Consider the following 18,028-nt stretch of genomic DNA (forward strand, 5'->3'; position numbering starts at 1 on the left):
GAACAATAAATGATAAGAGTTACTACTCGTGTTCAAAGTATGTTGACATCTTTTCACTGCAAATCCTTATTTCATATTTACATGGATTTGCATTCTTGGAATCGGGTATACCACACTTCCAAACAAGTTTAGAATTGGTTCACCTATTTTCCAAGACTACTATGTGATTGATCAAATACCAAATCACATACATGGGTTCAATCGGTTCTACCAATCACTAGGATCGGTTATACCTAATTATGGAAACACTTGTGGTCGGTCACACCAGTCACTAGGATCGGTTACACCAGTTACAAGGATCGGTTCCATCTACACATGGTATTACTTGTGATCGGTCACACCAGTTACCAGGACCGGTTGCACCAATTACAAGGATCTGTCACACACACTCATGATTGATCACACCAATTACTAAGATTAGTCATACCATCACATGGTGATTACGTAGGATCGGCTACACCAATTAACAAAAACCGGTCATACCAAATTATAAGTAAGGCATTGTGATTAATGTTAGAGCATTTCTCGGTCAAACTCGCAGGCGTTGCTATCTCAAGCATGTTTGTCAATGTTAGTGATCAAAACTATAAGTCTTGATTTCTAGCCTATTTATAGATGTCTCGGACTAGGACATAGATAGTGTAGTTGAGCTTAGATTTCTCGACGTTCATCTCTTGAAGACGAAGAACTACTAAGGGGAGCTTGTGAAACTTCTTAGACAAAAGGTATGTGGAGACTTGAACTCATCTACCACTTGGAAAGTCTATTTCTACAATCTCCTATATTGAGACATAAGTCGTGTTAAGATATAGTTTTCTCTATACACATTTGAGATGAGATTTCAAGATGAGTATATCTCGCTTACATATTTCTCGAAATATGTGTTGGTAAGCTTTCGCTTCGACCAAGTTCATCTTATATCATGAGAAAATTTCCGAGTAACATCTTACATGGTTTGTGTGATACAATCATTTGATATAGTCTTGGAATGTTTCGATAATGATTATTTCAATATCTTGAAAATTTCTTTGATGCTAATAGTGTGTGAAAATGACTATTGTCATTATAGAAGAATGTTTTAATGATTGAAATAAAGAGTTGATGATGTGACCATCTTTGGATATAAGCATATATAGTGTGTTCGCACATTAGTGTATAAACCCATAAACCGGAAGCCAAGAGTATGCATATGTGTGTATACGAAATTGGTGAAGGAGACAGGTTAAGTATGTGTACCCGTACGCATACTGGCGGAAGTTTTCGAACCGAAATTATTTGCTGAGTTTGGGAATTACAAACTCCTAAACTAGTTCGAAAACTTCCGCTGAGTTAGGAAACTTAACAAACTCAAAATCTGGTTGCTTAAGTACGCATACCCGTACGCATACTTAAGCTGGTTACTTTGTTAAATCGGTCAGTTCATGGACTTAAACATTTAAATCATAAGGAATGCAATCTTTGCAAACCGTGGCTATGATGTCCATGATGTCCATGATTTGGTTTCATTTGTGTTTTCTAAACAATTGAAAAACTCTTTAACTAGTTTCATTTGAGTCATTTGAACTAGTTATGGTTAAGATGAATAAGGTTGATATGAGAGTAATCATATGGCTAACCTTGGTTAACTATTTGTGAACCAACCTAGTGTACACGTTTAGGTACGATTACATAAACCTAAATTAGGGTACATTTCATTTGTGTAACAAGCGAAGTTCGATCTAACGGTTGAAAGATATTATCTTGGTTGAATCAGGTTTTTCATCTAACGGTGAATATTGAATGCTTTGTTACCAAGGTAAATTGGATTGCAAACCCTGATTTGAAAGTTATATAAAGGGGAAATCTAGCAATTGGAAAAAATAATCCCCACACCTCACGTGTGTTACTAGTTGCATAACTAGAGTCGATTCTTCTTTAACCTTAGGTTTCTTCTCGAGACCCTGTAGGTTAACGACTTGAAGACTTCAATGGATTGTGAAGCCAGACCCAACTATTATCTTTGTAGTTGCGTGATCAGATCTTGTTGTTTCTATCATTTTGAGTGAAATTGAAATAATTAGCTCGAGATTTTATATCTCCGATAGCAATATAGAAAAGTAATCACAAACAAACTTCGTCTCATCGTTTGTGATTCCGTAATAACTTGTTTCGCTAGTCGATTAAGTTTATTGTGAGGTGATTGATAATACTAGGCTGTTCTTCGGGAATATAAGTTTGGTTTATCAATTGGTTCATGTTCACCTTGATTTATCAAAATACAGAACAAAAACTCTTGGGTATTTCTGTGGGAGACATATTTATTCAATCCTATAGACTTTTCTGTGTGAGACAGATTTGTTTATCAAGTCTTCAACTTTTGGTCGTAGCAACTCTTAGTTGTGGGTGAGATCAGCTAAGGGAATCAAGTGCGTAGTATCCTATTGGGATCAGAGACGTAAGGAGCGCAACTGTACCTTGAATCAGTGTGAGATTGATTAGGGTTCAACTACAGTCCAATCTGAAGTTAATTGGTCGTAGGCTAGTCTTTGTAGCGGCTCTATACAGTGTTGTGTTTAATCTGGACTTGGTCCCAGGGTTTTTCTGCATTTGCGGTTTCCTCGTTAACAAAATTATGGTGTCTATGTTATTTCTTTTCCGCATTATATTTTGTTATATAATTGAAATATCACAGGTTGTGTGTAAAGTTCAATCAATTAGAATATCCAGCCTTGGGTTGTTGATTTACACTTGAACATTGGTCTTTGGTACCGTTCAAGTTATTCTTATTATTCAATCGGGCTTGCAGATTTCTATTTGCTGATTGCGGATTGAATTAAGAGTAAGAGATATTAAACTCTTTGATATACTTTATTCTAGATTGAGTCTGACTGTCTAGTTGATTCTCTAGAAAGTGTATTGGAGTAAGTCCTCTCAGATTGCCAAACTAATTGTTGGGTGTGGTTGTTAGACCCCCGCATTTTCAATTAGTTATACCAAGATACATAACCTAAGTTAAGTTCGGTTCTACCATCTCACACATATTGGTCATCAAAACATTTGCAATGAATAGATGAACCAATAAGCCTAATGATTTCCCTTTCGATTCATAAAACAAGTTCATGAATGTACTTCCTTTAAACAATTATAAAACATCATTTCCTAGGATTAAATCTTCACCATAAACCATTCACATAATCATAACAATATATACAAGATTATGTCTATTTCATATCTACGAAGTTCAAAAGATAAGTGTTATACTTCGTGGTCTAATTCCCTAATACTATGATCATACTATTATGATCATGTCATATCATTAGAGTATTATACAATATGTATAGTATATACAGTTTCGCAGTTATGTTTTCAATATAGCACGACTTGAGAGATACATTAGGAATGAAACAGTTCAAGTCAATATTACTAACCTCAAGTGGAAGGATGATGTCGCCGTTGTAGTTCGTTACTTCTTCACATTCTTCAGGTCTTTATAGTAATACTTGTATGTATCAACATTCCTAGACTTTCTAGTCTAACCTATACGAAGTTGACTCTTGTATTTAATTAAGCAACTTTAGATGAGTTTTGATACTAAAATATGACAACCAAACTTGACATACCAATGCTTGGTGATTTCAACCGAGCTATGCTCTAACAATCTCCTCATTTGTCAATTTTAGTGACAAAACTCTTATTACATATGGAGCCAAACGAATTACAAAATAACTCATTCTTCATACGCTTGATTCCAGGTTTCAACAACATAATAACATGCATATATTCAATCAATAAAAGTCATTGTTGACATTTGAATAACAAAATATTTTACTCCCCCTAAAGGTAAGCTAGGTAAATATTCAATCCAAACATTTTTGTTATTCCCCTTTTGTTGTAAGAATTACTACTCAGTGAAAAAGCGGGGGTCTAACAACCTCACCCAATATTTTGCTTAGCAATTTGTATGGACTAACTCCAATATACTTTCAAGAGTTGTTTTTTTTTTTTTTTTTTAAAGAAAAAGAAAAGCAGCTTTATTAAAGATCAAAGACCAAAATTACAAGACCAAACAAAGCCCATCATAAGAAAGCAGGAAAAAGAGGAATAAACTAAAACAACAAAAGAAAAGGAAAATTATTCAAACCTACAATAAGGTTGGTCAGGGAATTCCATATGAGTAAGAGAAGTAGGTCTAACATTGTATGTCTGAATTTGGCCCTTAGGTAGATAAACTCCCTTCTTAGCAAAGTGATCTACAGAAAAATTCACCTCTCTATATACATGTCTGTAGATAATAGATTGTAGCCCAGAAACTACTCTCTGCCATCTAGCTACCAGAAACAAAGGTATCTTATTGTTCTTCAAAGCAACAACACAAGCTTTAGAATCTGTCTGCAAAATTACCTTGAATTTGTGATTATTCAGAGCCCATTCCAAAGCACTAATGCTTGCAATAAACTCAACTATATAATTTGAGAGAATCCCCAATCCACCTGACTCAGCATACACAAATTCACCTGTGTGGAATCTAACAATAAAACCATATCCAGCCTGCCCTGGATTTCCCCTTGAGGCACCATCACAGCATAAAATAGTTTCATCCACATTAGGAAGATAAAAATAGATTTTAATAATTCTGACTTTCTTCATTTTACTGTAGTGTAGCTGAAAGAATTTCAGTATTTGATCTTCAATATCAGAGCCCCACATAGTACCTTTCATTCTTCTTGTGAATACCAATATTCCGCGGAGCACGTGTCACGATCTCAGTGGTCGCATACAAGATAGCTGTGTAGACCTTGCTATACAGAGGAATCCAAGTGACGGAGGATACCTTCGCAGATCTACTTTATCTCGCCCCAAGAAAGGATGTCTCGACGGCTAAGAAGAAAGAAGTAAAATCCTAGTCTATGGAAGAGCAGCTGGCGAAGGGACAGAGGTAGATGACATATCTAATCAGCATTAAATGCACAAATATCTTAACTACACGCATAATCAAGGCACTTGGAGAGAGATGATATTGCGGAACCAGATTGGAAGAATCTTGCGGTGAACGAAGGTACAATCTATATTGAGGCTGGGGAGTTCCCGAAGGAGCGTGGGTCAGCTGAGGTGGCAGAGTTCGACTGGAGAGAGCACGAGGCGAACAGAGGTACCATTTGTACTAAAGGTATATCATAAAATGATGGACCCATAGGTAGCAAAGATATACTTGGAGCAGAAGGGGCTATAAATATCAAGCCTCACCAACAAACTAAAGGCATTCAATATCTAGGAAAGAAGATCTAGTCTTAAGCTTATACCTTTTTAATGTTTAGAACTTAAGTATTCACCTCAACTTGAGTTCTCTCTACTACTTTGGGAAGCAATTAAGATCTTTGCATCTACCATAACTTAATAGAAAACAATCACTCATTACCCCGTGGACATAGACGAAAGTCAAACCACGTAATCTCTTGTGTCTCATGATAACTTAGCAGATTTTATATTATCTTTGCATTCTTGGTTGTTATTGTGATCTTGAGTACCCTTTATTACTTAGCACTATCAGTTCAACATAGGCATCAGTACTACTTAGTATTTGATTCTCTGAGCTGTACACATTACGTAGACTACGGGAAAACGATAGTTTGAAGATAGAAAGGTTTTGCTCACCATCTTGAGTTTTTATATTCCGTCATTTATTTTACTAATGCATCTTATTTAAACGAAGAGGTCTGAGTTCAACAACGATGAATATCACTTTCTAGTGATGGGTTCGTTCGTTTTTTTCGCAAGTTCTTTGAGTTCATAACCTCTAAGACCAGCAATATCATAGATCTACAAAAAAATTAACAAAAAACCACCCACAAAATGCTAAAACTTTTGTTTTGTACTAAAACCTCCTTTTCCGACAAAGCATCCTTTAGATCTGAGTATCTCAGACTGTAGAGGAATCTCAGTAAAATTTTAAGGAAGAAAGATCTTCTAAAGCGTTTAATAACCCTGTTTTTTGGGAAGATCTGACACCCCTTTTTTATTGGTTTTTAACGTTTACGGTTGTTTCTTCCAAGGGTGTCATAAACATTTAATACCCGTCTTTCCAAACGTCATTTCAGTCCTTATTCTGAAAAAGCTGCTTAGTATTCTTTTGTGTCAGAGCATTAATTGCCACTTTTGGCGAAGGCACCCAAGTAGCAGATTTTTGTCGTTTTTTTTCTGTGACTACAGGGTAGAAAAAGCCGAAGGAATGCAGAAACCAAGTGATGTACCAACAAGCTCACGACCAGCAGTCACAAGAGTAAGATCTCAAAAGCCGTCTCAAGCAAATCAACGAACGGAAGCAGAGGACGGGAAAAGTGAGATAGCACGAAGGACGATTGCTAACAAACCACCTACTCCCGCTGAAGGGATGGGGAAAACATCGGGAGCTGAACCACTTTACGACATGCCATTACCGGAGCATCCCAATATCACGCATCCACCTGCGGTCAACGCAGAGTTACCCAGAACCTTAGTTCCTACAGGACGAGGGTTGGGAAACCTAACTCCAATCCAGATAGATCCAGAAGCACCGATCATAGAATAAAGAATGGGTAACTCTGAGGACCCGGCCGACAGCACTCCTCAGGGTGGTGGAATCCACATCGAAGAGCAAATAGCATCCCAAGTAGTAGCTTTTCTACTACGAAACAAGGAGCATGAGGATGCAATACACGTGACGGATTAAAAAAACTAGAACCTAAAGTAAATGCTAGACGTGCAAATCGAAGGTTCCCAAACTCAACCTCCACTAAAGAGGCATGAAAACGGAGGTATCTCAGGAAGACGAAGGGTGGATCTCAACCCACCAAAGGCTAACCCAGCAGGGGGAGCCATAAGAACACGCTGTGATCCAGATGAGATGGATCCAACATACAATCACTCCCAGTCCTACTACGACGAGACATTTCCATGGATGCTCACAACGTGAGCATGGTTATGGAGCAAATGCAAAAAATGCGGAAGGAGATACAAGGACTAAAAACAAGCCACGCAGGCGCAAGACTAGATGAGGTACTACAAGAAGCGACAACATCTCCGTTGTCTTTTTGTATTTTGAGGTAACCCATTCCTACGAAATTTCCTATGCCTACATTTCAAGCATACAACGGTACATATGATCCCGCATCCCACATACGGTACTACACTCGTGTCCTTGTCCATTGGGAAAGATATGAGGTAGTACTTTGCAGGTACTTCTCGGCAAGCTTGACGGGATCCACATTGGCATGGTATGACAATTTACCAGCAAACTCAATAGACTCCTTTGAGAAATTATCTATGGTGTTCTTGGAGACATACATGTAAAACAAGTTAACAAAGGAAGGGTTAGATAAGCTATTTGCATTAGCTATCGGACCCCAGGAGACATTGATGCAATACACAGACAGGTGGCGAAAAACATGCCAAGCAATAGGGAAAGTCAATCCAAAAATTAGCATTAATTTCTATAAGTATGGGCTTGACAGAACCTCAGCCATCTTCGTGGAGCTTCACAACCGAGCCCTTGATTCCGAAGGAGAGCTAAGGGTTGTCCAAGACCGCTACATCAGACTCGAAGAAATCCAGAAGGATAACCCCAGGGCACAAGCAAAGACATTAACAGGTCTGTAACGAACCAACTCTCTGGAACCAATTCCGGAGATACCTAAGAGGCAAACGAGACCGGGGGCAGAACCAGCTCTCGAGACAAAAGATCAAAATACGGAGACGGAAAAGGTAGAGGAAAAGGAAGAGATGAGTACGTAAATAAGATCTACACAAAGCTAAACACCACATTCTCCCACATATTAAGCAAGGAAGGAGCGAAGCCAGGCTTTCCATACCCTAACGCTAGGGGAAAGCAACCAGATAAAATAAAGAAGGCTAAGGAATAATGGGAGTATCACCAGTACTACGGGCATACAACTTATACATGCTATCACATAAGGAACACGATCCAGAGTTTCATAGACGAAGGCAGGTTCATGGAGTACGTGCAGATACAAGCCGCTGATACTGAGGTAGCCCTCAATAAAAGGGTATAACTACCTCAGGACGACAAATACATCAACATGATTACCTTCTCCTGCGGAGGTCAGGAGAAGCTACTCGAAGACATCCTCGAGTTAGCTCGAAACAGGAGAAAGCTAGAAGCCCACGAAGTGTTCAAGCTAAGCGGACCACCTACTAGCACTTTGGAAGAATGGATGGCCACACCATTAACATTCTCAACAAAAGACGTCGATCAGGAGGTCGAGATGCACAATGATCCACTTGTGATCACTCTTCCAATACATGGATGGAACGTCACGAAGGTCCTCATTGATGGGGGAAGCTCGTTAAATATACTGTTCTACGAACCCTACCTATGCATGGGTTTGACAGTGGAGAAGATGGACTCTTCCACTTGCACAATATATGGTTTCAATGGAGCAGTCTCTAGGCCAAAAGGAGAAATCGTCTTGCAGGTACGTGCGGGACCCTTAGTAACAAATACAAGGTTTTGTGTGGTGGAGGCACCTTCTCCCTACAATGTAATCATGGGAAGGATAATGGGTCCATAGATTCCCTTCGATTCCCTACACCCTACAATGGCACCTTCTCACTACAATGGCACCTTCTCACGAGGAACAACTTTGACATATCACCAGTACCTTCGATTCCCTACACCCATGGGTGAATGGAAATCAAGGGTGACCAGCAAGACGCAAGGCTATGCAATCTAGCAGAGGTCAGACTCAACGAAGAAAGAGCTGCCGCCCAGCAGCACGAAAGAAAAAGACGAAAGGCAAACACTAAAGAAGTGAAGGATGGAGCCTTCTCAGTACCCGAAGCCACCTCAGTTCCGGAGGCAAGCACCTCCACCACTCCAGGGTGAAACGTCTCTGCCAAATGACAATTACATAAAAGCACTCCTCAACGTCCTCAGAAAAAAAATCTTCTCACCGGTGGAACTAACAAAGAAAATTAACATCGGAATGGAGGTGGAACCAAAGATGGTCAACATCGGAACTTTACTTGAAGAGGAAGAGGAGATGCAACTACAAAGGCTACTAAGGGACTACGCAGATGTCTTTGCGTGGTCAATGGAAGACATGCCTGGAATTGACCCGAATTTGGTCTCCCACCACCTTCGGCTCAGACCAGAAATACCACCATTTAAGCAGCGCATCCGTAAGGTGGCAGACATCTACTACGAAGCGGTGGAAAAGGAGTTACAAAAGCTACTAACCGAAGGATTCATACGAGAAGTCAAGTATCCCATGTGGATATCCAACATGGTGATCGTACCCAAGAAGACGGAGGCGTACGCATTTGCATCGACTTTAGCAATCTCAACAAAGCCTGCCTTAAAGACAGCTACCCGCTGTCAAACATTGACCAACTAGTCAATGCAACTGAAGGTCACCAGATGCTATCCTTTATGGATGAATACTCAAGTTACAACCAAATCTCCATTGCAGAAGAAGACCAGGAGCATACTGCATTCTTTACCCCACGAGGCTTGTATTGCTATACAAGGATGCCTTTTGGACTAAAGAACGCGGGGGCAACATACCAGCGATTGGTAGACAAAATATTTAAACCATGGATATGAAAGATATTGGAAGTCTACGTGGACGATATACTTATCAAGAGCAAAGAAGCGAAACACCATCTATCATACCTAAGGGAAATATTTGAAGTCATTAGAAGTTTGCACGTTCGGAGTAACCTCAGGAAAATTCCTAGGATACTTTGTAACTAAGCGAGGAATAGAAGTGGATCCCGAAAGGGTCTGAGCAATAATAGAAATTCCATCTCCACAGACACCAAAAGGAGTACAAAAACTAAACGGAATCTTATCTTCCATGGGAAGATTCATAGCAAGATCGTCAGACAAATGCAAAGAATTTTTTGATACACTAAGGAAGGGGAGCAGGTTCACATGGACCACGGAGTGCGAGCAAGCCTTCCAAAAAATTAAGGAATATTTGACTTCGGTACCTATCCTACAGAAGCCGGAGCCAGGTGAAATTCTCACCTTGTACTTAGCAGCGACAAGCTACGCTGTGAGCGCAATATTGGTACGGGACCAAGGACAAGGATAGAAGCCCATATACTACTTCAGCAAAACGATCAGTTCAGCAGAGCGTAATTATACCAAGGTGGAGCAGCTCATATATTCCTTAGTAGTGGCAAAACAGAAACTAAGGATATATTTCGATACACATACCATTCGAGTCTTCACAAAGTCTCAAATAAGTCAAATCCTTGACAGCACGGAGAAAATTGGAAGGGTGGAAAAGTGGAATGCCATGATCAAGAAGTTCCACATAATCTTCGAAACTAGGAAGGCTGAGAAATCAAAAATCTTAGCAGACTTCCTAGAGGACCTACCTCTCAACGACGAAGCGGAGATAGATGACATCCCAGGAATGGAGAAAGAAAAGTAAGAACCAAAAGACCTCTTAGAACCTCAGAATTCACGAAGGTGGGAGATATTCGTAGATGGCTCCTCCAATGGAGAAGGCGCAGGCATAGGGATTGTAATAACAACCCCTACTAGAGACCGACTCGTCTATGCATTCAGGTTAGAATTCGAACAATACAATAATAACATCACAAAATACGAGGCGGTCATACATGGTCTACGCTTGGCACGGGAGATAGGCTTGTCAGATGTTCGTTTGACTAGTGACTCACAACTAGTCATTAGACAAATCTAGCTCAAATATCAAACTTTGTATCCAATACTATCTTCGTACCTAAAGCTAGCACAGGAGCATGCGTTGAAAATTAACAACGTTACATTCAGACATGTCTGTCAAAAAGATAACAGACACGCAGATGCCTTAGCATTCATATCATCAATGCTAAGGGACATAAATACCACCTCCATGCAAATTAGAAGAGTATATGAGCCTTCTATAGAAGTACCAATCTCAGGAGTCGAGGAGGCTATGGATGTTCAAACTCGAGCCATGAGAGAAGCTGAAAAAGGAAAAGAGGACGAAGAAGATCCAGGTAACGAAGTTGAAGGATCTGACAAATATCCACCTATGTCAGACGAAGACAACAAAGACATCGAGGACGAAGCGGAAGATGATTGGAGGATTCCAATTCACTAATACCTTGACAAAGGTACCTTACCAGCAGATGTCAAGGAATCTCGGAAGATCGAATCGAAAGCATCAATGTACAACCTACGTGATGGGATACTGTATAGAAGGTCATTTCTTGGACCCCTGATATGGTGCCTCTCACGAACTCAGGGCAGAAGGATACTCCCTGATATACACAGCGGAGATGCCGGCAATCACAGCGGAAGAAGGTCCTTGGCAGTCAAAGCCAAAATGCAAGGATATTATTGGCTAAGCATGGACGAAGATTCAAAAAACGTGGCTAAGCGTTGTGGGAGATGCCAACGCTTTGCCAGGAAAATTAAAGCACCAACAATGGATATCAACTCGGTCATCATCCCTTGGCCATTTGTCAAATGAGGGGTTGATATTGTCGGACCCTTGATAGAGGGAACCTCGAAGAGAAGATACCTTATTGTGGCTACGGATTACTTCACCAAGTAGGTGGAAGCAAAGGCTTTGGCAAGAATTAGGGACACATATGTCTTTAAAATATTGTTTGAACAAATCATATGCAGGTTCGGGATACCAGCCGCCATAGTCTCCAACAATGGCAAGAAGTTGCAAGGAAAGAACATACATATGTTGTTCGATACTTTCAGCATTCAGAAAAACAAGTCCACTCCTATATACCCTAAGAGCAATGGACAAGCAGAGGAGACCAACAAAACAATAGCGATGAACTTGAAGAAAAGCTAGGAGCATACAAGAAAAGATGGTGCGAACAACTGCAAAATGTCATGTGGGCCTACCGAACTACAAGAAGGGAGGCCACGAGAGAGACTCCATTCCTGCTAACCTACGGAGCCGAAGCTGTCATCCCAACGGAGATAATACTTCCCATAACAAAAACAGAGGCATGGGAGAAGAACCTAACAACGGACCTAATGTTAGGAAAGCTCGATGATATTGAAGAAAGGCGGGAAGTGGCTTTGCAGAAGATGGTAAACTATCAACTAAGTCTAGCTCACGAATACAACAAACGGGTCATCCCTAAAATCTATGCGTTCGAGAAATACGTATTACGTCAGATACCACCATATCAAAGAAAGAAGGAGTGGGGAAAGATAGATCCGATGTGGGAAGGTCCCTACATCATACACGACATCGCTGGAAAAGGGTCATACTACCTAAGGACCCTCAAATGTGAAGTACTACATCACCTTTGGAATGCAATGTACCTACAAAAGTACTACCCATAAGAGAATGGTGATCACTCAGGAGAAGAAGGGAAGGGGCAATAGCCCACTATGTTCTGTCCCTGATCAAAGGTATTACGAACCTTAATAATCAATGAAAGAAACTTTTTGCTAAGAGAAAGTCAATTTTTGATTGGGTACAAATTGGGTTAGAATAGACACCCTCCGTCAGGATTGGCGATGAGGCAAGGCAAGACATAACTGCGCATATGCCAATATTCGGATCCTCGGAGTGATAACTCCATTCATGAGGCAATAAGAAAAAGTAAGATATCCCGTATAGAGATACCTTGTCGAAGTAAAACATCCTTCGCGATGAACGCGTAGGGTTACAGGAAAACTATTGCCCACGTAGGAGCCCTCGCCACCACGGTACCTTCTGGCTGAAGGATACTTAGGTAGGACGATGAATGTTTCACCCAAGTTTAAACATACCTTAGCACCTAGTGATAACTTGAACGTGCAAACATCTAGACACAACACGTCTACAAGAAAAATATTCATGCAATAATATAGGTATAATAATAATGTTACTAAAATATGACTAACATGTCTTAAAAGTTGCAGAAAACAAAGATTCAAACCATCAGGAAACATTGTTTCAAGGAAAAGAGACGACACAAAGGCCCCTTAGCTGGGGGCAACATACAACAAAGAGTTCAGTTAAGATAGACAGAATCAAGGATAAGAGAGACGAGGAAAGACCACACCCTCATCTTGGATATCGGCCTGTGCAAAGGCATCATTAATATAATCGATGGCCGACTTCTCAAACTGCGCCTTCATCTGAGCAGACTGAGCCACCAAATCAGAAGCAGACTTTTGACAAAGCTCCGTCATCTGAGCAGTGAGCTGATCGTTAGCTTGCTGGAGAGCCTCAGCCTTGAACTTAGCATCAATATCAAACTGGCGGGATATCTCCATTGAAGATATTTGTCCTTCAAGATGGTTGATCTTAGCATTTTCACCCACCAGCTTCTCCTGGAGACCTGCGAATACGAAGGGTGTAAGGACTAAGGGAAAACAACAAAAAATACAAAGGATGTTGCTGGAATATAAGGACCCCAGGATACCTCCTGCGTGGCTAAGGGATTATTCTAAACTACACTGAGCCTCAGCAAGATCCACCTCAGCGGCCTCAAGATATTCCACAAGGGTATCACGCTCAGTCCGGAGGTCATCAACATATATCCGGAGCGAAGCGTTCTCTGAGGATAGAACTCGGTAAACATTTTCTAACTCTTAAAACTTCTTGATCAAAGATGCATGAGACATGGAAGATGATGCGGAGTCAGCCTCAATGAGTTTGTTCTTAAGGGAACAAACCTCATAAGACAAGACGTTACGCTCTGCAGTAACCTTAGCTAAAGAGGCACAAGCATTTTCGAAATCCGCATGGAACTCTTTGCGGAGAATTTCTTGGGCTGAGAGGCGTCTCTCAACTAGGGAAATATCCTCCTTTTGCTTTAAAATGAGACTCTTCTTCCAATTAAGGGCTTCGTCACATTCTTTACGAAGCAAAGCCACCTGCTTCACTAAATCCGAGTTATGAGCATATTCAAGAGAAAGTTGGGACTCATTATGGATGGTTACGTTCATCAATCTATCATACTTCTTCTGATAATACCAAACATCGGAGGATAACTTGGCTACTTGATCCCGAAGATATCTAAGCTCACCAGAGCTACCAGCTGGCAGGCGGAGGTTGTCTCAGGACTATGCAACTAAACAAGAACAACAACAAATCTAAGGAGAAGGAGGAACGAACCTATGGATTTGGAGGACTCAGCAGCCAGAGAAGAATCAGCAGCTTTACGCCCGTCCTCAGCAACCTTAGCGGCATTGTTAGCTCTCTCGAGTGCCAGCAAACAAGCCTTCAAGGATCTCTGAGTCTTCCTCAAATCATCCTCCAATGAAGATACCCTAGCAAGAGAAGCAGCATCGCTGGACGAAGGTTGTTGTGTGCCAGCAAGGGCATATTCTTGACAAACGCGCTCCAAAAGAGCACTCAAGTGAGTACACTTAGCCCTATAGAACTTGAACAGGGTGCATCTAACATATATCTGTTTGCAAAGCTGCAAACAAAGGAGTGTAAGAATAAGCTGAGAATCAAAATGAATTGTGAAGCGTTAAGGAGGGTATCACTTACTGAAAACACTGAGATACGGGGAAGGAAATCAGCGTAGGTGTCAATGAAAGCCTCCATCTCTTGGATGCTACCGCTGCGGAATTTATTAAATCTATGGAAGGAGCGAAAGCAATCCGGGTCAAAGAATAGATCCTTAGTCGCACGATATTGAGCAGAAAACACATCCAACTGCGAGGCTACTTCAAAGGATCTATCCAGATGATGACGATCAACCTCAGCAGAAAATGGACCCTTCGAGTTCCGTAGAATAGCTTCGAGAATGGCATCATCAGAACTACCAAGGCTCAAGCTCTCAGGCATCTTACCATTGCTAGACTCAACAACAACTCCGTCAATCGCTTGAGAGCGAACATATGGCATGATAAATGAGCCCTCACCACAACGAAGAGACGGCATGGTGGATGAGATGGGAACCGAGAACTAGCAGGAGACAAAGGAAGACTCTTAAAAACTACAGCAGCAGCCTCAGTAGAAGCCGAGACAACATGCAATGCTTCACTTGGGGCAAAAAACGAAGGCACCTTTGGAGACAAAGTAGGAGCTGGAGCTTGAACGCTAACAGGGTTAACAAATGGAGCATCATCCCCAGCCACGAGGTTCTCACCCTCCATTGATCCAGCATGGATGGGACTGGGGTTACCCTTGGAAAAATCTTCCTCAATATCATCCAAATGAGGGATGAGGCCAGTATCCTCAATATCCTCCATATCTTCATCATCTGGCACCTCCTCACTAGCCTTGGGATCTTCATCCGATGTCTCAAGGTCAATAACAACCTTCAACTTGCCCTTTCTCTCGGAGGACTGTGAAAAAACACATGCGCCAGCTATGGATCAGGGGCAAGATTCTAAGGGAACTAAAAACACAAAGGTATGGAAATAATCCTTACCTCCGCAGGTGTTGCATATCTGCTTCAGTCGAAGCCTTTCTCTTCCTAGTCTTGGTGGCTACGGAATTACCAGCAGAGCTCGGAGCAGTCCTAGCAGCAGAATCTGGAGCAGTTCCAGTTGAAGAAGCAGGGAAGACTACAAAATAAATCATCAGAATATCAAACAAATATATTAAAACAAAAGCCTTCAAACAGAAATGAAGGTTACCTCATGAGAAGCAGCAGGGTTGAAAACCCAAGGCTGATATCCATCATACTTCTCAGGCAAGGAAAGAGTTGTACGAGGGACGTGGGGATCTGCGGAAGTAAAACCATAGGCCCAAGGACCCACCACACGAAGAGGAGTATGAGCCCAGCGATCATCATGTTCAAGAAGGATACAGTCAGACTTTGGCAAAGGTAGCCTAGCAGAATAAGGGATAGCTTTCAAACCAGTCTTATCGATCTCCTCCAACAGACGAAGGATGCTACCTTCCCTGATTTGCTTAGCAGTAACATGGATACGACTAGGGCCTACACTCCAAGGATGAAATTTGCTCTTCTGGATAGCATCAGCGTATGTAGCATTGAAGTTGGAGGGGGTATAGTCCTCCTGCTTAGACCTTCCATCAGCAAAAGGGTCATAAGACTTCAAAGTGGTCTTTCCCTTACTACGGTACCAACTCTCACGAAGGGCACGCCAGTAGTTACCAGTATATTGCATAACTCCTCGGACCTGAGTTTTGTTCACCGGGTCATCCCTGGTAGACAAAACGTCATAGTATAAGGGATCTTTTCTACTGAACAAAGGGAGGAGCATACCTGCGGCCAACTGACCAACACTAATCAGGAGGTTATTCTCATTATAAAGAAAACCCCGGATCGGGGATTCGGTGAGCACATCAGGGCCATTGACAAAGGAGATCTCGAACTTGTGGAGGCGGAAAGACTTGGTGATCTCAGCCAAGGACAAATTGGCGTATCTATCTTTGTCACAAAGTGTCATCTTTTGAAGTTCATAATGAGGAGGAGAAGGTGGAAGATCCTCAACAACAACTTCTTCTACCTCTGGGTTCGCAGCAGCCTCAGGGACAACATCCATCTCAGTGCCAGCAGGTACCTCAGTGTCCTCAAGGAGTGGAGATGGCATAACATCAGGATGGTTCAGCCGCGGAGGAGGGTCAGTAGACGAAGAGGTTCTTTGCCCCTTATGCGTGGGCTTCTTCGGAAGCCTCATAATTCCTAACACCAGCAGGAAGAATGGCTCATCAAAAATGGCAGACTGAAAATCACAGTCGACTCAGAAGCAAATTTGGGGCAAACACAACCATACTTTGAGCATGCGTTTTACTAAGACAACCAAGGGAAACGGTTTAAACTCATCATAAGACGAAATCAAAGGATTTTCATCACCATGAGTAAGATTGCAGGCGGGGAACAACCATGGCAGAATCATCATCAAAATACGAAATAGGAACAAACCCAAGTTTTCATACAACACGAACAAGTAAAAGATAATTGAAATTCTCACATGCAAGTATAGCAACAACTTCCAACAAATCAAATAAGAGAAAACATAACCAAGCATGGAGAAATGCGAAAGCAACAACAAAAGAACAAAAGTATCACTTACGTGTATATGATGATCGAGTTATCGAATGAAAGATCAACAGTCTACGATGGAAGAAAATCTTTGTGAAAGAGACAAAGAGCGACAGTTCGATAGGGAGAAAAGGAGCTAATTAAAATCCCTCATCTTTATTCTCTTCTTATAGGCAGCTGGAGAATCCAAAATTTTGGATGTCCCAAAATTCAAGGGGAATTTGTTGCATGAAAGGACGTGCAGGGACCACCCAATCGGTACGTGCAAAAATGGCGGCGTTACGGGAGTTTTCTTCCAATCCTACCAAACGGTAGAATATGAAAGAAAAGGGGAAAACTGTGAATACTAATATTCCAAGAAGCACGTGTCACGATCTCAGTGTTCACATACAAGATAGCTGTGTAGCCCTCGCTATACAGAGGAATCCAAGTGACAGAGGATACCTTCGCAGATCTAATTTATCTCTCCCCAAGGAAGGATGTCTCGACGGCTAAGATGAAAGAAGTAAAACCCTAGTCTATGGAAGAGCAGCTAGGGAAGGGACAGAGGTAAATGACATATCTAATCAGCATTAAATTCACAAATCTCTTATCTGCACACATAATCAATGCAAGTGGAGAGAGATGATGTGACGGAACCAGATTGGAAGAAGCTGGCGGTGAACGAATGTACAATTTATACTGAGGCTGGGGTGTTCCCGAAGGAGCGTGGGTCAGCTAAGGTGGCAGAGTTCGTCTGGAGAGAGCACGCGGCGAACGAAGGTACCATCTGTACTAAAGGGTATATCAGCAAACGATGGACTCAGAGGCAGCAAAGATATACTTGGAGCAGAAGGGGCTATAAATATCAAGCCTCATCAACAAAATAAAGGCATTCAATATCTAGGAGAGAATATCTAGTCTTAAGCTTATACCTTTTTAATGTTTAGAACTTAAGTATTCACCTCAACTTGAGTTCTCTCTATTACTTTGAGAAGCATTTAAGATCTTTGTAACCACCTGTTTGAGGGTGAAAACAATATACTGCAAGGGAGTACTTTAGATTTGAGAGATCAATCTGTACAAATCCGACCTAAATCAAGAAATGGTCGTTCCAGACTTGCTACAG

At 41.4% G+C, this 18,028-nt stretch overlaps 1 protein-coding gene across 1 annotated transcript; it reads right to left on the reverse strand.

Annotated features, from left to right (window-relative positions):
- Positions 1–4,110: 4,110 nt before the first annotated feature.
- On the reverse strand, positions 4,111–4,686 carry LOC113341855 (uncharacterized protein Mb2253c-like). Its single transcript, XM_026586575.1, has one exon. The coding sequence runs from the start codon at positions 4,684–4,686 to the stop codon at positions 4,111–4,113; it is 576 nt and encodes a 191-aa protein (XP_026442360.1).
- Between the last annotated feature and the right edge of the window lie 13,342 nt (positions 4,687–18,028).

This window comes from Papaver somniferum, unplaced genomic scaffold (assembly GCF_003573695.1).
Source record: "Papaver somniferum cultivar HN1 unplaced genomic scaffold, ASM357369v1 unplaced-scaffold_32, whole genome shotgun sequence".
Classification (NCBI taxonomy): domain Eukaryota; kingdom Viridiplantae; phylum Streptophyta; class Magnoliopsida; order Ranunculales; family Papaveraceae; genus Papaver; species Papaver somniferum.